At 41.5% G+C, this 22,805-nt stretch overlaps 1 protein-coding gene across 1 annotated transcript in view; it reads right to left on the bottom strand.

Moving 5' to 3' along the window:
• Positions 1–3,180: 3,180 nt before the first annotated feature.
• Positions 3,181–22,805, bottom strand: part of LOC126853183 (uncharacterized) — a 91,662-nt gene continuing 72,037 nt past the window's right edge. The window contains exons 4-5 of the mRNA XM_050598731.1: positions 12,323–12,422; positions 3,181–4,288 (exon numbers count right to left, since the gene is read on the bottom strand). Coding sequence (XP_050454688.1) covers positions 4,210–4,288; positions 12,323–12,422 — 179 coding nt within the window. The 3' untranslated portion in view covers positions 3,181–4,209. The remainder of the gene's footprint in view (positions 4,289–12,322; positions 12,423–22,805) is intronic.

Here is a 22,805-nt window from a genome sequence, read left to right as displayed (position 1 = left end):
GTGTTAATGAGTTCGGTAATAAAAGGAAGAGAGAGAGAGCCGTGTGTGTTATAATATAAAGATAAAGAGACGGAAGGGCGGAAGAAAACATCCAATAACCAGTCCTTACAAGGGGATCTGTTTTCGATCCGATCTCCGCGCGATCTTATATATCCGATCGCATTAAATATAATAATTAATGCAACACACTGTGCGACAGGCATCTCGCGAAGATAGCGCTCCGTTCGAGGAAAAACTTAACGATAATTTGTAACGATCGTTATCGCGACGATAATGCGGTGGCGTGTTAACTCCTTACACTGTGACTCGACTTTTTTTTTTCTTTTTCTTAAGATAGCGAGAGACAACTCTTCCTCTAATGAACCAGTGTAATAATAAGTTGATAATCTTTTTAATCGCGAGAAAATAATCTTATTGTCGCGCATCAATGGAGCTTATATCTGCGAAGGTTTTGTACGGAGACAGTTTGCTCGTGCCGAGACAGAGTTAACGATAACGTCGATAAAGGATCTTGCCTCTTGTGCAGATTCCTCCCGAATGCGAATGGTCAGGCGATATCTGCGGTAATCGGTTATTTTATCTACGAGAGAGAAAGAGAGATGCTGAAGAGAGAAAGAGAGAGAGAGAGAGAGCGCGAGAGAAGGATATTTGTAGGCGAGGGACGGTTATCTCGTGCAACTAACTATAAATTGTACCGTAAACCGTTATCTACTGTGTATTTACTTGAAAATTTATAAATGTGTGATACCTCTACTCAAAACTCTGCGCTTGTACACTTGTCTTTATTCAATTTTCCCTCAACCCTATCGGCGCATATTTTATCGTTTCACAAGCATCATTAAAGTTGATTAATTTTTCACAAATATATAATTATAATGTTAATTTTTTTTTAAATATGAAAATATACATATATATATATATATATGTGTGTATGTATATATATATACGAATGCACCGAACGAGAATATTTCAAAATCCAAAGAGCGGAACAATGATAAAAGAACTTCATTGAAATATTAAGTTGATTCGTTCTTATTGCAAAGATTATTTTCCATTTCAGAGAAGCTATGGAGAGCCGCTACCACACTGCGACTCTCGAATAAATCACCAGCGGCATCCCGCTGGCTTCTCGATCGGCTGCCGAGAGTCACGAGGTCGCGCGATCGCACGCTCGTTCTACGAATTAGAAAATCGAGTAGAAGCGAACGGTGTCATCGTCCGGATCCTCCAAATCCCTGCTTACGCGCGTTTGCGCAAGTCGGCCCGCCTCGTTTCACGGCGAATTAGATCCGGATGGGCCCTTCGCCGAGGGTTAAAAGGGACGGAGTCCCGGAGTCGAGATATCCGAGAAGAGAGCCGAGCCAGCAGCAGCAGCTGCTGCTTATGTTCGATCGTCGTCGAATCGTCGACGTTGACCTTCCGCTGCAAGATTCTACGACTGGGAGAGATAGAAAAAGAGCGAAGAAGAAGGCGAAAAGAGAGAGAGAGAGAAAAAGAAGCGGCCCCCAGATAGCCTCGCGTCTAGAAAGAGGATATATACTTCCTATAAAAGTGACCGGGATTTCGCGTAATCCCGTTTCTCTGGGATAGCGGAATAGAAGAGATGAGGATACCTATCTAACTCTCTTGGCCGTAGAAGCTCTTCTTCTCACGAGCGCGTATGATCCTCCTTTTCTTCGTGCAGCCTGCACGAGTCAAGGGAGCGGTTAGGTGGAGATTCTCGCTTTTGCGGTTTACCGAGGATTTCGCGGCAACAATGTTCCGAAAACGAACTTTCCAAAATAATGTACATGTGTATATATATATATATATATATATATATATATATATATATATATATATATATATATGGATTTTTTCTCCTTAGTTATTTATAAGTACAGCATTCATCATTTGTGAAAATTGAAAATGAAAGATGAATTGTAAGAATAATTAATTTTTAAATAATAATTTTTACTAAACTGTAAATGAGAAAAGAAAATAGTTTTCGAAATTTTAATTTTTGCACTCTTTTGCCTATCATGTTCTCGATATCTCAGAATTTAAATTTGTGTAAGTATTGGTGGAAGGCCAAAGTTTGGCCTTGCAGGGAGAGTTTTTTAGCGGGTGCGAGTCCCGCATATCCCACCGGATCGGCCGGTGGGAATGCATAATGCATTTTTCTCTTCCTTCGTAAAACAAAAAAAAAAAAAAAAAATTAATACTTGTGCGGATTTTGAAGCTTCAAATTTTTGCGCTATTTGAAATTTTAGTCTGTACCACCTCTTTGATGATCATGTTCTCCTGATACTTTTGCAAATTTCGAAGCTTCAAATTTTTGCTTTGAAAAATTTTATTTTGTGCCACCTCTTTGCTGATTATGTTCTCCTGATACGCCACCTCTTTAATGATCATGTTCTCCTGATACATTTTCGAAATTTGATACTTTAAATTTTCGCGCTTTTTAGAATTTAGTTTGTGCCACCTCCTTGCTGATTATGTTCTCCTGATATGCCACCTCTTTGCTGATCATGTTCTCCTGATACTTTTGCGGATTTCAAAGCTTCAAATTTTTGCTTTGAAAAATTTTATTTTGTGCCACCTCTTTGCTGATTATGTTCTCCTGATATACCACCTCTTTAATGATCATGTTCTCCTGATACATTTTCGAATTTTGATACTTTAAATTTTCGCACTTTTTAAAATTTAGTTTGTGCCACCTCCTTGCTGATTATGTTCTCCTGATATGCCACCTCTTTGCTGATCATGTTCTCCTGATACTTTTTCAGATTTTGATACTTTAAATTTTCACGCTTTTTAAAATTTAGTTTGTGCCACCTCCTTGCTGATTATGTTCTCCTGATACGTTACCTCTTTGGTAATCATTCTGATACTTTTGCGGATTTTGAAGTTTCAAATTTTTGCGCTTTTTAAAATTTTAGTTTGTGCCACCTTCTTGCTAATTATAGTCTCCTAATACTTGATTCCAAAAACTGTAGTCAGAAATTTCAAGAATAAAAAATTAGCAAAAGTTTAAGAAAATATATAATTAGCAAGAAAATGTAAATGACACGATAAGAATGTGTGGGAATGGATGGGTAGGTTCAATGAAAAGACATTTGCGTTTTGTATTATTAATATAGTTTATTAGATTTTTAAAAATTACAAAATATATTTCACAAATTATTATCGATTCTTTTATATATATAAAAATACAGTCGATGTACATAATTCTTTTCTATTTTGCGTCGGTATTTCAATCAATCATTTGTACTATTTGAATTATACAATAATTTGTATTATTATACAATAACTTGTATTATTATACAATAATAATATCGACACTTTATTACGTATATACATATATCAGTTATCGGACACAATCGCTCGCGCTGTTATAATTACATTTTGCGCACTCACACTCACACTCACACTCACAGACATTATATTATTATATAATAATACGCACATTTTATTACATATGTACATATATCGAGTATTGCAATATGCAATGAACACTAATTAGTAATTATTCTCAAATACTAAAAATAATATGACCTTATAATATGCATCGCAAGTAAAAATGGATTCGCTTTCGCTCTTACACTACATTTTATACGCACACACACACATACGCAGTTATTTTTATTATTATACAATGTAATACATACAGGTATTTATTATTTATATACTGATTATTCATTCTAGCGATAAAAATTTCCGGAATTATTCTCGATTTTTTTCTGGACGAAGCTTACGCATCTGACACAAATAGTTTCTGTGATGTTATGTGGTGATGGTAGCTTTATTAATAAAGTTAACCCATTAGTAAACCCAGATTGCGTACAGCTGGCTCAGCTGTTCTTGATGATACGTAAGCAACGTTTCTTAAGAATTCAATCTCGTACGATATAATAAGATTTATTATTTTTCATTTATCCACAAACGGAATAAATAATTTCAAATTTTTCGCGTCACATTTCTTTTCCATTTCCACGTCATTTAAAGTGATACGCTGAGGTAATCCGTTTGATGATGTTTCCACGAGCCGAAGAATTCGGGACAGACGTCGACGAACGATCCTCGACGAATGCGGAGTCACTTTGGCCCGGCAGGACCTCGGGACCGGTAATCCCTTCTGTATATCTTGCCACGGGGGTCAAGCACGCGGGGTCAATCTCACGTCGAGTGTGAAACTTAGATTTGGAGAATGCGGCCCGGAATAAATAATCAATCGTGGGATTTGTGCGCCGAGTGTGTCACGATCGAGGGTTGTATTGTCATCCTGCGGAGTTCTCCAGCCAATATTCTACACACACAACAAAATCACATGTATAATATAATGTATGTACAGATTTTTCGATAAATTTTATTTATATAAGAATTGAGTTCTTTATACCTCAAATAAATCAACATTTTTCATTTATTTAAAAGAGGAAGTTTCGACAAAATTATTAATTGAATAATTTCAAAACAGCTGATCCGACTGCTTATATTAAAGATTTTAGATTAAAAATTGAGGTCGAAAGGAGAAGAAAAATTTCGAGTACTCGGGTAATTATTTTTTACGAAATGCAATATATTTGAAAGAGAGAGAGAGAGAGAGAGAGAGAGAGAGAGAGAGAGAGAATCGAGATCTGCAACAATGAGAAAAGAGACGGAAAATCTTGTGAAATTCTATATTTCATCGGCGTTCTCATCACGAAGATCCGCAGATACGACGCGCACATCCGTGTAATAAATTGCGGAAAAATCGCATGCACGCGACGGCGGTTCGTTATTGAACCGACCGCGACCCGTACAAATGACCCAGCCTAGATTCCTCCGTTTTCTATCGGAGAGCCGCGATTATTAATAGGCGCACGCGACTTTATTCGAGACGTCACGCACCGATCGTCGAGTAGAGGATCTCTACGAGGGGAAACGAGTTAGCTCAGATTTCCACGAGGCCGCCGCTGATATTTCCACGAAGTCCAGCATCTTGACTGCGCGCTTGTCTCAATTAAGTATCCCCTTACTTATCATCAACCGTGAAAGCTATCCATTATTGATAAATATGTTAATGATAAAACGACGAGGTGATAAAGTGCGAGCTAATTCGCTAATACTTTTTGTAATCAACTCTATAATCTAATCGAATTATCTTGTGGATTAATTAAATACAGTGATGAATAAGTGCGTCAGCAATCATCGAGAGCTCTTTTCGAAAGGAGAACCAGACGCGCAACGAAATTCTTATTAAGAAAAAACAGGATACAAAGCTACATTAATATACGCACGCGCATATTCGTCAGTGAAATCGGACAACGGTGTTTCAATTGCTAAATCATAATCGCTCGCGGGACCCGGCAAAGCGTCGATCAACGGAAAGGGAAGGAGAGGAGAGGAGAGGAAGGGGGATCGCGTAATACAATATCTACCGCGCGATCGCGGCAAGCATCGTCCGATAAGTTCGTACCAAATAAGACACAGTGCGCGGTTTGTTATATTCCTTGAGGAGAGAGAATACAAGTGTCCATGAGAGAGTCCTTAGTGTAGGAGCGGGAAGGGGGAAGGGGGAAGAGGAGCGGAGGAGGTGGATCAGCAGCGTTATTAATGGGCACGATTACTTGGCGAAACTCGCGCCTTTGTGCGCCAGCCTCTTCCACCCCTTTCCCCTTCCCCGCTTCTCTCTCTCTCTCTCTCTCTGTATTTCTCTTTCTTCCATTGCCGCCGCCAACCTCATTTCACCTCCTCGCCACCTCCACCTGGGGCCTCATAATACCCACACGCGCATTCTCCTTTTACACCTGTGCACGGCTGTCTAAGTTATGCATGGGATCCTCCCACAGAAACAATGCACCCGCTTCTCTTCCTCCCGCGTTCAGTTCACCCTCTTTCTCTCTTTCTCCAACTCATTCTTCCCCCCTCGTCGCTTCTTTTTTTTTTCCCTTCTTTTTCGCTCGATAGTTTCACGTCCGGTACTTGTCCCGCCAAATAGTCATTACCCGAAACAATTTGCGCGGACCGATAGGATCTGCAATTGCGAATCAAACTGATGCAGCGCATTTTGCAATTATTGTGAAAGTTTTATTTCGTATCCGTACATTTACAGAGATCCTCGCGCGAGAAAAGCGACACTTGCTTCGAAATATTCCCGTACAAACATACAATAAAGAGCTTTGTTTATGTGTAATTGTATCGCGGATATAAATCTTTTATCACGCCCTATATTTGTATCTCACATTACATTACATTACATTTACAGGGAGAGGAAGGGCTGCGTATATCGGCGCGTCGTCTCTTCTCTTTTCAGCTCGACTCCCCCGTCGAGCAGCGAGTCAACGGGGTTTAGCGATTCGCGCGGGGCGACTTTATCGTTTAATTATCTATAAAAGCGCGTAATTACACATTTCGCTGGTGGGAGCGGGGTATTGAGCCCGAGCTGGCCGCACAAAATTCGCCGCACCGATTTAATTGCGGGCTTGATCATAAACGCGCCCCGCCGGAGCGGATCTTGCGAAACCCAGAGCGATCCCAGACGCTGTACCTGCTCGCGCGGAGAGAATATCGACGCCTCGAGGACGCTCTCCCGATTTCCGATCCGATCCGGCCGGGTCGATCGACTTCTCACCCCGACATCTCCTCCATCTGTACACCCAGTTAGTTTTCTCTCTCTCTCTCTCTTCCCTTCCCTGGGCGTGTTCCACAATGTTTCTCGATGGATCGTATTCGAAGCAGGCTCGTCGATACACATCCGGCTGTATTAATCGCATCAACGGCTGACCGCTCGAAACCCGCCTAATCCAATTGAGAATCCAAACTCCCAATCATGCTAACGTTGAGAAAATAAAGAATTAAATCGAGCGTATCTTCAATCGAGAAATATTTATAAAACGACACCGTACATTCGAGGGATTCGTGAAACAATATTTCATTTCAAGCGAGTATTATACCGTTTTTTTTTTTTTGTTTTTTTTTAATGTTTTATATCTCAAAAAAAAAAATTTTTCTCTGATAATACATGAAAGTTAAGAGTTGTCATAAAAAAAAAAGATTAAAGCGAAAAAAGTAAAACCAGAATATCAGTCTTCAAATAATGTATTTTTTTAGAAATTATTTGAGTTAGGGACAATGGCCGAGAAAAAAAGAAGAAACGATTCTCATTCGGTAATATTGCCTCTCGCGCGCAATCCTCTCTGTCTACGTATCCGATTGGATTAATCGCTTCAATGACAGAACCGAATCATCGAGCTAATCTAATTCCATCTGCCAGCAGCACGGTCGAGGGATCTCTCCTTTGCGGGCGCCGCGAGGAGGAAGAGAAAGAAAAAGGCGCGGAGGCGGGTCTGCCCGCGGGGGGCGCCCGGAGTGTTAAAATGTTAATTCGTGGGACACCGCGAGAGGGTGCGGGGGGGGGAAGGGGGGGACGTTCCTCTCGTCGTTGTAATCTCGAAAACGGCCTAAATGTACGCCACACGAATCGAACTGTCACAGCGCGTCGATTTCCCCCCCCCCCACCGGAACGGATTGAAATGTTAATAAACTCGCGTTTACGGCGATTAATCTAATTAGATCGGCCAATTAGTATCCCCAAACGATAAGACGCGATATCGTAATGAATATCGGTCCGGAACGGAAGGTAATAATAATCTCGCGATAACAATCGTAGGATATCGCGAGGGTTATTTCATTTGGCAGTCCGCTCGCGGACTGCCTATTCTGGCAGCTCGTCGATCGAATGTTCGAATCGAATAAGGTAGACGCGCGTGTTAATCATCGCGCGAGTCCTTCGAGAGAGACGGGAGAGCGAGAAAGATGATCGAAATGACGAAGAGAAGAAGAGGGATCTCGAAAGGCCGTCGATGACCAGTCATTGTTGCCTCATAAAGCCAGTGAATGCCCTCCCCGTAATTCCACCCTCGCCCCTCACCCCGCTCTGATCCGAAAAAACGATCGGGCTAATCGCTCGACGATTGTAATAGGTTTTCTTCGCGGTCATTGTCCCGTCTACGGGACTCTCTCGTGCATGTGTACACGATGATGGAGATTGAGAGAGGTAAACGCCTGCGTGAAGAGATCAAAACGTGATCGTCCTCTCTCGGGCTGTACTTTGGAGTATCTTCCCCGGCCAAACTCTATATATATATATATATCTTTCGAATTGCTTTTTCTAATTGTCATGAATTCGCGATAACCTTTGCAAATTTTTACATCGAGGAAAAAGTGCAGTCTCCGATCCTCGCGACATGGTTCATGATATTTGAAAATCAAATCAAAACTGTGAATTGTGATAGCGCGCTATCCGCTGCGCGAAGAAGCTTGTGGCGGATTTCAAATAACACGGAACGTTGACCGGATTATTCTTCCGAGCGGTTTGACGTAACAGGATCACGATGGTCGCGAGCAGCCGAGAAGGAAAGTAGAACGGCGGGTCGAGGAGGCGAAATTATAGGTGGCGGAGATCCTACGTGCAAACAGGAAGGGGCGCCCACCTGCACCAAGTCAATTCATGCAGGAAATCGCTTTTTCGGTCGCAAGTTCCATTCGATACCCCGCTTTCCCTCCTTCTCCCCTCCTCACCGCACCGTGTATTTTCCTGTATACTCTCGCGTCATCCGGTAGAAGAAGGTTTTTACGGTCTCCATTGTGCCGAGACCTCTTCGGCGCGGGGCTTATACGCGCCGCGGCCATCCGGATTACCGGACCCCCGAAAGTAACAGTTTCGAAATTGGAGCCCGCAGCGCGGGCCCCTCGAAATCTCGTTTGCAAATAAGATCCCGCGCGTCAACGTCGACTTGCTTGACATTCGGGACGCAACTCTCCCATAAAATCGTGGCAAAACCGAACGGACGGAAGAAGCATCACGAGCGATGAGGATCGATGAAAAAATGAAATTTTTTTTTACAAATCCTTTCCCCTAATCGTTACTTTAAATATAGACTGGACATCGATGTAGAAGAAGATAGAGTAGATCCGGGTTAACGAATCAAACCAAGTATACACTAGCTTAATTTTGACATAAATTATTACAATTCATTACTAAATTTCAATATATATTAAAAGTTTATAAAAAGAGAGAGAGAGAGAGATAGCATTCGTAAAAAAAATTTACTCAAAAGAATTCTTTTACGCTCGACCCGACATAGTTGAAAGATTCGAGATTAGAAATTATACTCTAACGGTAAGTTGCAAAGAGGCCATTTGCTTTTAAAATTTATTTAAAAATGCCAAGCAGCAAGACTTCTTCGCGTAGAAAAGTTCGCATGTAGGCATGTCGGAAACAAAGCGGCAAATAGTACGAACCGGTGTGCGGGTATCCTATACCCGCTAGTTAGACTCTCGTAAAGTCACGATGTAAATCAAGCGTAGACACTTGCGAGGGGTGTTTGCGTTGGTCCACCTCCCGTCAACGCCCTCGCGTAAAAAGACGAGACGGGGCAGAGAAGAGAGCCGTGAATGAGAGAGGTACTTTACACCTCTTTTAAAAGTCCGTTCTAAAGAAGCGGTGGGCGTGCTTCCTCATTGAAGACCTAGACCTCTAACGCAAAGGGCACCTGTTCTTTGTATAAGTATTGTGCTTTATTGAGACGCCAGGACGGAAAACCTATTAACGTCAACGCCGCTGATAGAGCCGAACAGCTCTTCCTTTGGCGGCCGCGAGATTGTAAAGCGGAAGTGCACTCACCTGCGTGTTGCTCGCGTGTATATGCTATCTTACGAATGTGGGAGCAGTATATAAGCTGCAAATTAATATATAAATATATATTAATAAAGATGTTTATAAGGGAAAAAAATAAATTATTAAACTATAATATATAATGTTCATGTATTTCAATCGTAAGAAGATAGAGAGAATCTAGGGTAGGATAGGATTCTAACAGTATGAATCGTATCAGACATATCAATTTTATTTATGTAATAAATATGATATAAAATGAAATTTAAATTTTATATTAATGTTAATAAAAAATTAAAATTTATGATTACAGAGAAATAAAATTGAATGATTATATGAGATTAAATTAATGACTATAGAGCCAGCGAGCGAGCGGTTGATTAAAAAATATTCATGGATACGATCCTTGCCCCCGCTGTGGCGTCGATTGTTACGTAAATGAGAGAAAACGAAAGTAATTATTTAGCCATAGAGAAGTAAAAATGCTTCTTATATACTCTTAGTCATCGGATTCATCGAACCGCGTGATCTCTCTCGATGATGCAAGCCACCGCAAGTTACAACGCTCGCCTCATCCGCTTTATCGATAATTTCACCGCGTTATCATTTTGCATTTTAATTGTGTGCTCAAGTCAAGTTATCGTGCGCCTTGATGACGCGATTTCATTTCGCGTCCCATTTAATTAATGACGATTAATGTAATTATGTTATTATTATTATCGCGCGGCAAGAATTGACTCGAATCGCACATTTTGCCGCCATCTTTCGATGAAAAACTCGCCATTATATGGAAATCGCGTTGCTGGCGATATCCATTCATTATCTCCGCTTGATAATTAGGATCAATCGCAGCGATGCTGATTTAATCAAAGATTATCCGATTCAATCATCTTCCTATCGCGCGAGAAATGTAGAAATAAATCTCGGAAAATCCCGACGCTTTAATTAATATCGAAATGAGCAATAATCATACCCGTGAATAGACACATCGAAAGGTGTAACCAATTTATTTTGTACAGTCTATAATACACAATTAATATACACAATTGTAGTTTTACGCCGTCATTATCGCGCATTAATCATTCGCGTGGCCGTCAACATCGCGCGCGGTATAATCTTTCGAATCAATCCTGCATGAAGATTTACGTTAATCTCTATAATTACATATGTAATGGCGTTCAGGAATTCGAGCGATTGTAACGAAACGATTATTATAAGAATCTCCTAGAATGACGTGACTACTTGACTCGCGAGTTCCAGAGTCCCAATACGAACCGCAGCCGATCCGGGGGTCCGCGCGAGCGAGCGAGCGAGCGAGCGCAAATTCATTAATACCGGAGCCCGCTCGTTGTAGCGGCGCAATCCCCCCCCCCCCCCCTTCCTTTCTCCCTCACGAAGAGCGAACAATACGTCGCCTAATAGAAATCAAATCGCCTCACCATTTATAACGGCCCACCTCGTGCCTCTCTTTTGTCTCGTCCCTTCCCTCCTTCTCTCTCTCTCTCTCTCTCTCTTTCTCTCTCTCCCCCCTCCCCCCTCCCCCCTTTCCAGCCCACCCGCCCCTCCCGCGCCTCGCGTCGCTCGTTTTTTTTTTCGCCCATCACGGAATAATCGAACAAGATTGATGAGGGCGGCGTGACTGGCTCGCCACGAGACTCGTAAGGATCACGCGATGGAGCCCGTGCGCGTATCGTTGGTTGCGTACCGTCGAAGAGGCGAGAGGAGAGAAGGGAAGAGAGAAGTATAGCCGCAATATCCGAGGGATCGAAGATCGAGCTCGGATCGTAGGAGGAAAGACGCGTCTCACCGCGATTATTGGTGCGCCCGTGCGAGGAAATGTCACGTCGTTTATAGAGACGATTCACTATCTGACGCCCGGAACATCGGCATTTTACGCTCGAATTGATTTCTCGGACGGTCTCTCTGAAGCGCCGTAAGATGATCACGCAGACAGAATCGATCGGCGAGGATTCTAAATTTATCGAATTTATTTAGCGCGCAAATAGCGTCATTGCCATACGCGACAGTATGTTTATTATTAGCTTTTACTCTCTTACGTCACACTGGTTAAAGCAATGACAAGATTTCATCAAATTCATTAAACTTATATATTTTTTTGAACAAAATATATTGTTTTCTATAAATTTATCTCGTATATAATATTATATGATAATACAATATATTTTAATATATGAGATTGATTGAAATAGTTGCTAACTGATTTTTTTAGTGATATTTAACTGACTTACATTAATTAGACACGGATTTCATTTAAGAGAAATTTATCAATTTAACAACGTGATAACGTCAAGGCGTATGATATGTACACAAAATGTAGAAACTTATAAAAATAAAAGATTTCAGAAAGAGAGAAGATCAATCGAAAGATAATTTTTCCGAGAGCGCACGATTTCCGAAGGACATTTTATGGACAGCGCCCTCGCGATTTCGGAACGAGATGTAGCAAGGAGCGAGAGATTTTTATAGGGTAGATCCGGGAGGTTTGAGGATTGAAGGAGCTCCGGACCCCTGGCGCGAAACAACAAGCAGTCAGAAAAATGGATGGGCTGCTAACCGTGCTGCCACCCATGGAGCCTGGGTTATTTCGCCTCTCGCTCGCGTAGGCCCTTTATGCGGCGAGCGCAAACGCGGTTTAATAAGCGGGATCCTTAATTACGTTTTCACCTGTGTCGTCGTAGCAGGGTAAACCATCGAAAGACGTAGTCGTTGCGGCTCTGGCCGATCGAACACGAGCGGAGCTGGATGCCCTCAGATTGGCTTCGACCTAAAAAAATGAAAACACGTTAGTCACTTGGCTTAATTGCAAGTTATTAAATTATTTTTCTGCATAAAACATTGATCTTCGAACGAAATCTAGTCATTTCTCTAAGAAGCTATTCAGATAAAGTTTTAAAAAAATTGTGGAGACTTATTCCACATACATATGTATTAAAATCTCAAGAAAATAAGAGGAAGGGCGAGCATCAGAATCTATGTAACGCGCTATCGTTTTTGTTCGCGTGACAGAATCGGTATCGTAATCCTCCGATAAATCTCGCGAGAAGGGACACACGATCGACTCGTCGTCCGCTCTCCAATAAAGCGAGATCCTCGATTTTGTCCTCGTAATGGGCCGCGGGGGGGACATTATGCGACATCGCGTGGTACGCGCGTCTCACGGCCCTAAGACGCATTACTTCCACCGTTGGTATCCGGGCATTTGTCCAGGCCGACGCGTCCAGGAACCGGACTCGCGGAAGGGAAACGCCGGCGCGCGCGCTTCGACGATTTAGTGCCCGGCGATCTTCCCCCGATCCCGGAATCGCGCGTCAGGGCGACTCGAGTGTCCGCCCGTACATCTTTTTCCAGCGATCGCTCCCCCTAATCATTTCCGGATTTCGCTTCGAGAGACGCCCGATCTTGGGAGGAAAGCGAATTGCAACGATGTTGCAAAAAATACCTTTTTCAAGCATAGATATTTAAGTACTTTTTTTTTTTTTTAAGTTATTTTTTTGAATCGGCAAAGACTGATCACTGATTAAAGCAAGATTTCACCCAGAATCAATGTGAATGTCTCTTTAGTAAAAACATTCACACTTTGCACCCGTTGTCATTTAAAAAGATATACATATAAAAAAAAAATTGCATTTAGATATCAATTTTTTAAACTTTCGTATATACGCGGTGACTAATCTATTACAGCATCTCGATTGCCGACATATTTCTACGATCAGCCGCGCGCGAGGATGATCGTGTAATACGGGACACCCCCGACATTAATCACAAAGAGCCCGGAATCGTCGATAACGCAAATAAATTTTAATAGATATCTGTTTTCATGCACAGACGCGCACACATAAAATACACACACACACACACACACACACACACACACACACACACACACACACACACACATGAATTTCCGCATCGGTTGAAAGTAAATCAACGATATTAACAGGCTCGTAAATCGCGTCGCTCGCGAGCGGTGTGTTTAAAAAAGTACAAGACAATTGTGCCTTTATCTTTCCCGAGTTAATCGAACGGATTGAGTAATGCGTGAATAATTTTCTATTATAATCGTATGAGTCGTTTATGTGTCCGTCTCGACGTTCCCGTATCTCTTACTTGATTTTCCCTCTCTTTTGTCTCTCGCATGAGATCAGCGATGGGTAAAAGTTCGCGTCCAGCTGATCGTGCGTGTCGATAAAATAAACATTACGATCATCATTAGAGATGATATGTGAGAATCGCAATTAACAGTATTACCTATTCGTTTGAGAAGCATATACACGAAATGACATTTTTTTTTTTTCATAAATAATTTGTGGAAAAAATTTCTTTTCCATAGATTTCCTTTCTTTTCTCGTTACGGCTAATCGTGTCGACAAGATCTAACAGCTCGAGAAAAGTCTCGAGGAAAGATCGAATCGGGCTGAATCCTCCTCCTCCTCCTCCTCCCCCCCCCCTCTCTGGCTATTCCCGCGAGTTCGCGTTTTCGATCGCTTCCAGACAACTAGAGAAGCAACGCCGGGGTCGTAAGTTTCCAAGGTAATTCGCGTGTATATATACCGGCGTACTTGACCCCATGGCTATTAATCTCGCGTGCCATCACCCCCTTCGATCCGCGGGGGCGTTTCCAAACTAATATACGACGACACGACCCACGCCTCTATCGGTGAGAGCCTAACGAGGACTGACTTTAACGGTTAAATAATATTACTTTGAGAGCTCTTTCTCTCGTGGGTCGCCGGTCCGATGGAGAAGATCTCCCTAGCCTTTATCGACTCGAGGCAATGAGGAAGTTAGGTCCTTTTAAAAAGCGATCTGCCGCGCGAGAAAAATGTGATATCAAATAGAAAAGTAGAAGCGAATGATAAAAAATGGAAAAGGGAAAATGTTATAATTTTTATACACATTCTGTTTTAAAGAAGACGTGCGTAAAAATTGCGAGAATCGTCGAAAAAAAGGTAATTGTAGCGTTAAGGGAAAGAAATGTACTCTTTGCTCTGTACCGGTCCTATCGATGACGCCGTTAATAGAAAAACTCGACGAGCTTGACCCTCGTTGTAAACGAGCAGTTGGCCTAAATCCCTTTCAAAGTCGGTCGAGAGAGCGGAATAGTGAATTTTGTCGCCGATCGGCCGATCCCTGGGAAAAGCTGCGGCCAGCGAGCGGAAAATCGTTTTCCCGGACGGTACGAGGGGCGTTCTCTCGAACATAAGGGGGACACTTTCCAATCTTCCAGCCTCGCCAATCTCGTATCCGCGATCTATTTAATGATCGCATTAGGCACAGAGCAACGATCAGTGAGCTGAATCGCGTGTATAAGGCCGCTTATGTATGAGCGGCCGAGGTCGTGTCGAAAAAAATTATTTCGTTACCGGAGATAAACGTAAAAAAAAAAAAAAATAAAATAAAATAAAGGGGGAAACATACGTCAGTTGCGACGGCTGAAAGAATTATCTGCAAAAGAATGAACGATCGCAGTCTAGTTAGTCCTTGACCAGATTTACAGCCAGGTATAAAACAATAGAACGTTTCGCCGAATTTACGGTCGAAATTCTCGTACCATTCCCTCCTCGGTCCGTTTCATTTACATGAATCGCGGAGGTATTTACTGTGCGTAATAATCGTTAAAACTGAGAATCGGACATGCTTCCATCGTCATATATTCGTGAGAAAAACGCCTTCTTCTTCTCACGGTGTACCCTTAATAGCATAACATAAGAGTTTGAAAATGTATGAATGCATAAAATTGAATTGCAGTGAAATGTAATATTGATTGTAACGTGGAAATGATAGAGGAATAAAGTTGCGTGATTCCAGAAACAGACGGAAAAGAAGGATGATCAATATTATATCCATTATAGCTGAATAGTTAAGGACATAGATAAAATATATATAAATTATTATTTATTACATATTTAATCGATTCCTGAAATGAATCTAACACAACATTACAGGACACCCTGTAATGTTAGATTCATTTATATTTGTTTTTAATCATATTTGATAAATAAAATATAAAACGCATGCACACACACATGAAACAAGAAATATAATCCTCTCTTCATTTCCACTTGAATGTATCATGGATTTAGATATCAAATTATTTTACGTTCAAAATAAAAGATGCAGGTTTGTAGAAGACGCCTCTCCATTTATTCATTTTCATCGCGTGAATCGTTTTTCACGACGCAGATGCACTTTGAAAAAGTATCGCCGCAATGAACTCGGCGATGTAACTCAGCCCCAGCCGATCGACTCTTAATTAGAACGCTTGGGACAAATGACCGTGATTGCCGGCGTAATGATACCTTGGTCGCGTTCCAAGTGATTCATACGATCGTATTCGGGGTGCACCTTGCATCTGATGCCGGGATGCACTGTCGACGATATGGGAGTCGTCGACGTATGTTCAGAAGAGCGGTGGTCGCATTTTAAAATGTATTATATTTATAGGAAAATTTCACCTGTCACCTAGGATGCGCAAACTCCGAGTTTCATATTTCAAGTGAGGAAATGTGGAAAAGTTTTCCTAAAATAATGACGAGAAAGTTGACTATAAATAAAAACTTAATTAAACTAACGAAAGAACTATAAATAAAAATTTAATTAAACTAACGAAAGAAAAAATATCAACGTGAAAGATGTGTAAGCGCACCTTTACTATATCAATTTTCACTTTACAATAGTTATTCTTTTATATTTTTCTTATTTTAACAAACAATGCGACACTATTCCATCTTACTCAAAGGATAGACATGTGATGCGACAGCGAGAAGACTGACTTGCTCACTCTAAAATTAGGATTTCGCGACTCGGCTGATGCGAGGGAGGCGCTTGTTTCGCGGGAAAATCCTCGGCGTACAATCGGCCCTGAGGTGCGTATCAAAGGCAATTTATCGCGATGCGTATACGCCAATTATAATGGTCACCGAAAGAAAGAGAGAGAGAGAGACAAGAGTCCTGGCCGCTACTACCTAACCATTGAGTCACGATGCAGACGCGTAATCGCCGACCGACCGCCAGGAGCGGAACAGCTGCGGATTGCGAGCGGTTAAAATCGAAATCGAGTGACGATTATGCGTTCGCATCGCGACGATTATTATTCCCCCCAGGTTCGAAGACGCATCTTGAGGATGAAAATAGTTTTCGTATATCAGACGGACTTGGCGAATTAACCGCAATCTTTTCATTTATTGCTACGAGTATAAATTTTTTGTTTCGTGCATGGAAAGAGAAACTTTCTGGCCGCGAGTAGAAAGTAAGCGCAACATTTTCATAATAAACGACTGGAGGAATTTGTCGCTGTAATTAGTCAGCAAAAGAGACTCGCGCTCACATAAAGGTAAGATAAAGAGAGGAAACATCTCCGATACTCTCCTCCGAGGAGAATGTATTAAGGGCAAGAGCGAGAGACAAGTGATGTGTTTTCGAAGGAGCACCTGCCAGGCTTGGCCGACCGACGCGTGGCACGCACGTCACACGCGACGCGCGTGTCTCTTATAAACGGACGGTGGAACAAAAAAGAATTAGGTAAACGGCAATGCAATTATGATGCAGATTATTTCGACGTTGCCACGACCAGATTTCGCACGACAGATGCTTGCCGCGACCGGAAAGGATTTTCTTCCTCCCCATTCGATATTCATACAGCCATTGGCAGAATTTCTCTACAATTCCGGGACCCTTCATAATAGCTAGTCGCGTTGCGTTTGTAGAGGAATCGAGCGTGTGTGCGAATAGAAACGCGGGGCTGTGTATACTCGTCGTTTCTCGCGATTCCATCGGGACAAAGATCCACACTGTACGTATATATTCATCCAACCGCTCCTGTGAAACAAGTATTAAATGAAGCAATCGATAATCTTATCCAGCTTTCCCCACGGACAACAGCCGCGACAAATAAACCATCGTGAAAGCAAACAGGCGGGACTACCAGATCACAATTTACTCGATCCATCAAAACCCATGACGTCTATATACTCGCGTATACGAAGGCAGATTCGATAATGTATCTACAAGGTACCTGGGAGAGAAAAAGAGAGAGAGAGAGAGAGAGACAGAGAACCTTGTCACGTCGAACGCATCGGACGTTAATGAGATCGCACGAAGCATATAAGAGAATATTTCTTTTTCACGATAGGAACAGAAGCCTAGTTTTCAGTTCCGTTTTCTTTCGCTCATATTTCGATATAATTAAAGGCCGAATAAAAAAAGAAGTATTTGTTTAATTACTTTTTGCAAGAGATATACAAGTCTAAATACATATATATATATATATATATATATTTTTATTGTTCGCAACAAATCATTTATCATCTAAAGTAAAGCGGACCTTCAGTTCTGGCGCATTATTTTCCGACGCGAGTGTATAAGAGAAGATTTTTTAGATTCCCTCGCGATAATTTTCTCCTCGCGTACGCAGCACGAGGAGGGTTAATCGCGCGCTTTCGCGATAATTAATGACCATGAATTACGGGCTAAGCATAGACTAATAGAAGCATCGCGTAATAATATATTTCTTGACAATGACAACTGCGCGGTAAAAGAAACATCGCGGTCGCAAACGTGGAATTACCGCGTACAATTGAGTCGATCTGTCAAGCGACCGTTCCCGCCCACTTTGGTTGAAGGTGGCACGATAATACGGCAATATGAAAGTCAAAAGAGAGAGAGTGCGTGTAAGAGAGAGAGAGAGAGAGAGAGAGCGAAAGAAAAAAGAAGGAAAGACCAAGAGAAAGAGAGAGAGAGAGAGAGAGAGAGAGAGAGAGAGAGAGAGAGAAACAGAAACGAGGATCTTGCATTAACCCGTTTGAGAAAGATAATTTTTAACTATAAATTATAGCCCTTCTCACTCGCGGCCTATTACTTCTACTGTTACACCTGACAAAAATCACGGCTTCTCATTTCCGAATTAAATGGCTAAATGTTATGAGCGCCATCGATTACTCGCATTACGCGACGGTATAATTTAATATAATGAGAAACGCGCGCGCGCGCGGGCATGTCAATTGCCGCGGTATCGAACCTTGATACGAAAATGAGATGTTATGCGTCGAAATTATTTTCTCCCTTTCCCTGTCTCTCCCCCTCCTCCTCCGGAGGGAAAAGTCCTCTATTTTCTATCGATAAATTATTATCCGCCAATGAATCTAGTCATCCGCCTCCCGATAATTCACGCGCTTCATCGTCACCGGCAATTATCTCGTAAGCGTAATCTCTTTTCACTCGGCGAAAATTGAGATGGCGCGAGTAAAAAAGATTTTTTTCTCATTACTAGGTATAAATAGACACTTAATTATTGCAGTGTAATACAAAAATATTAGATAGCGCTTTGTATATCCTCCGTCAATATTTAATCGTACATTTAAATTATATTCGATTCGGAGAAAAAAAAGAACACGCAAGGATTTATACGTAAAATTTATTTTTTTTATGTACCGAGATCTCTGGCAACGAGAGTGTTTATCAATATTGTTAATTTAATATTTACGATTACTTCTTAATATTTAATTTGATTTAATTTTTCTCTTACATATTTAATATCTACGATTATTATTTTTTTTTTTTTCAACAATAATTTCCATTTATAAATTTTATAAGTAATTTCAATTTATAAATGATTGCTACCGCTGAGAAAATCGGTTCTAAAATATCGGCTTTTTCGGCAACGATAATCTCCGTGGACGGCGGGGAGAGAGAACGGCGAACGCCGGCTCGAACTCGCCAGGTATAATTCAGTCCGGGCCAGATCCTTGGAAAGGGGAGCGAGCAGGCTGCGAGGCCGAAGGCGTCCGTTCCGATAATGCAGCGGCGATCGGGAGGAGAGTTTCGTATTAACCGCGCCTTTACGTCAATGCACCATCGGTAATTAGCTCAGCTGTAGCGAGCGGAGACGACGCGTGCCCCGCGTTGCGCTGCAGCTGCACCTGTCGACCGACGCGCGCCTTCATAAGTACGACCCGCTCGAGAGAGAGAGAGAGAGAGAGAGAGAGAGAGAGAGAGAGAGAGAAGGCCGGTGACAGGCAGTGCCGATAAAAAAAAAAAGAAGAGAGATAAAGACCGTTATTGCGCTCGATTTGAAATTTTAAGAGCGTCTTTGGGGACACGCGCGGCCTGAAGCCTGATTTAAGGCTCCGCTCTTTGCTGTCATTCTTGCATTTTTGCGTCTGGTAAAAATGAATATTATCGATTTCAAAATTTCTATTTCAAACGCGAGCTGATTATTGTAACAAAGACCGCGCGTTATCATGTTGAAATTAAGATTTAATAATGCTGCTACTGTAATCGTATAGTATTTGTAATCTGGAGTGTGTGATTTAGAAAAATCCCGCTACGCTCGTTTCCCGTTTAATTGTGTGTTGTGCACATTAGGAGAGAACGAGATAGTATTAAATATATATCCCGTCTCATCTGTAATTGACGACGCAACGAGCGTGCACCAAGCAACGAGGCTCACGACTAAGTAAAGCGACGTGATATACGCACGTCGATCCCGAGCGCATTCAGGTGTAACCGCGAATACGCACGGAATCGTACACACTTTCAATACGAGATCTCGTGCGATTGCGATCGTTAAAATCGCGTCCAAGTCAAGTCACTCTAATGGCCGCGTAACGAGCGTGCAATCTCAGATTCGATCGACTTTTATTTATTTATAACCACGGGTCAAATATATAACGCGATCGGCAACGCGTGAAAATATGCTTTCCCGCTGATCGATATTGACAGCGAGCAATAATGTATAACTTAAATGGACACGCTATATAATCGTCATGTTCCTTATTACACGGTGAGAAATATGGAGAGTTAATAAAGAAAGCTTTTTATTAACTTAGTTTTTTACTACTTGCTATTAAATGCTAAAATCCACTTTATATATATATTCCGTGCATTCACGTACTCGCTATCTTTCCCATACGTCATATCATATTTTCCGTGAGATGAAATTACGACGAATTAATTATCTCCAACCGGTGGGTTCGAAAAAAATATATTGTCAGAAATAATTTCTAAAATCTTGCGCAACCGCGCGTAGCGAATAATCTCTTGTTTTCAAAAAACAAAAATGAATTTACGATCCATTAAATATTCATGAACGATACATGTACATATTCTCAGATCAAAGTAGTTAGGGAGACGACGAGGCATCGACCGGGCGTAAAGTTGTTTTTCCATCGCGAGAGGAATCACCTGTCTCCAGACGGCATTTATTCCCTAATCAGTCTACAAAGCATCCCCTGAAAGTTTCGCACCTGCTGAGCCGAAGCGTTTTCACGACCGAACGGGAACGGAAGTTTCTGCGACCGTCGCAGAAACCGGTAACGCGATTAATGAGTTCGCCAAAAATGGACAGTGTGTATATATATATATATGTAGCCGACCGATCGCGCTTTCGTTTTTGGTCCTCGATCCGATTAATCGCCGAGCTCGAATTATTTTCATTCTATATCGACGTCGTCGAAACTTTCGTGACGCGGCGTTATTACGATCGCAATTACGAAACAATGTCGCCATGTGGAGGGAGCATCTTAATATCATCCGGATGGCAAAGTTTCGCCGCAGGCGTTATATATAATTTCGCGTACGATATTCTATGAGTTTTTTTACGAATGAAAGCACGACATTCGATGTCTTCATTGGCGAGATTAATTCGCGGACAAAAAAGATTTATGCGCGATGCATCGAGAGAGAAATAAAGTAAAAAAAGATCCATCCATCAACGTCAAATTACTTGTACGTGGCTTAGAATTGCGCCAAGTAGTGTAATTTAGATTTATGCGAGAGATGATGACTGACGTATCGGGATGTCATTAGTTTCGCGTTATCAGGGCGAATCGAGGAAGTCGCGTGCACACAAAGGGAACGAAGATTCATCTAATTAGCGGCGTGTAAATTGTTTCTCTGCGCTCCTAGATTCAACTAGACCAATCAGGCAGGTCCGGACGCTGATCGAGCATAAAATCGCGATTTAATAGTTTGCCTGAGCGCCGGGTCCGTTTCGAGAGGCTCCGAAAACACCTGCCGCGGAACCAATGAATTATAGGTGCCCGTTCGGAAGCGAGGATGCACGATAATAACGCGGCGAGTCGAGAGAAAAGCCGACCCCGCAAACTATATTTCAACGCGCTCGTCCGAGATTTGTTTTCCCTCGCACGTTTCGTTATTTTCAACATTCAACGAGAGAAGTGAACTGTTAATTTGAATATTACAAAAATAAACAAGTGAAGATTGCGATCACTTGTACTGATACCTATTTAATGTTTCTTCCATAATCATGACAAAGATTATAATTTTTAAAACAATCAATCTTAAAAAAAGAAAAAAAATAATCCTTTTAAATCTTCAGGAAGTAAGAAATAATGATAAAAGCAATAAGAAATAAATGATATATTATATATAATGGGAGATATTTTTTCAAAATTTGTTCATGCATTAAACTTTATATGCGACGGGGAAAAACTATAAACGCGCTTTCTCGAGATTACAATCTTCTTGTATATCGTGATGCTGATCGGCGCATAAATATTACATCAACTTAGTACTCCTTAAGTGCTATCCTTCGCACATTTACTGATTACAACAACCTTCAGCGCGTAATAATTTTCTAAGCGATTAAATCATTTTCTGCTACTTCGCTGTCGAGAATCTCAACGTACCTTGTAACTCTGTCTAATCCCTACACACAACTACACTTTTCCGCACACATACAAATGTATATATAATCTAACAATATCACGCGTCTACTTCTTTTCAATGAAACATTTACTTTTTTTTTGCTCTCGAGTCGTTTGTTTACAAAAGAAGTACATCTACTACACGTTGAACGTCAACTTGAACAAAAAATTTGTGACACGTGTATCAGCGTAAATAATATCAACACATTTCTGGCACACTATATTTTCATACTCGACTACTTTCCCGCCACGATAACGCTATCTGAATAAATAACTTTCTCTTATCTGTTTGCGCATTCTCTTGTAGCGATCCTCCGATTGTAGTTGCCTAATGTAATTCGCAAATTTGTAATTTCTCTATTTCATGCAAGCGACAATTAAATGTCTAACGCAAGGTTCATTAGTTTTCATTTTCAAAAGATCCCAAAAGGCACCCTCGTCTCTCCTCAATTTTCGGCAATTCAATTCTTCTCCCTTTTCGA

The sequence above is a fragment of the Cataglyphis hispanica genome, chromosome 11, assembly GCF_021464435.1.
Source record: "Cataglyphis hispanica isolate Lineage 1 chromosome 11, ULB_Chis1_1.0, whole genome shotgun sequence".
In the NCBI taxonomy this organism is placed as follows: domain Eukaryota; kingdom Metazoa; phylum Arthropoda; class Insecta; order Hymenoptera; family Formicidae; genus Cataglyphis; species Cataglyphis hispanica.
This window is presented reverse-complemented; position numbering and strand designations above follow the sequence as displayed.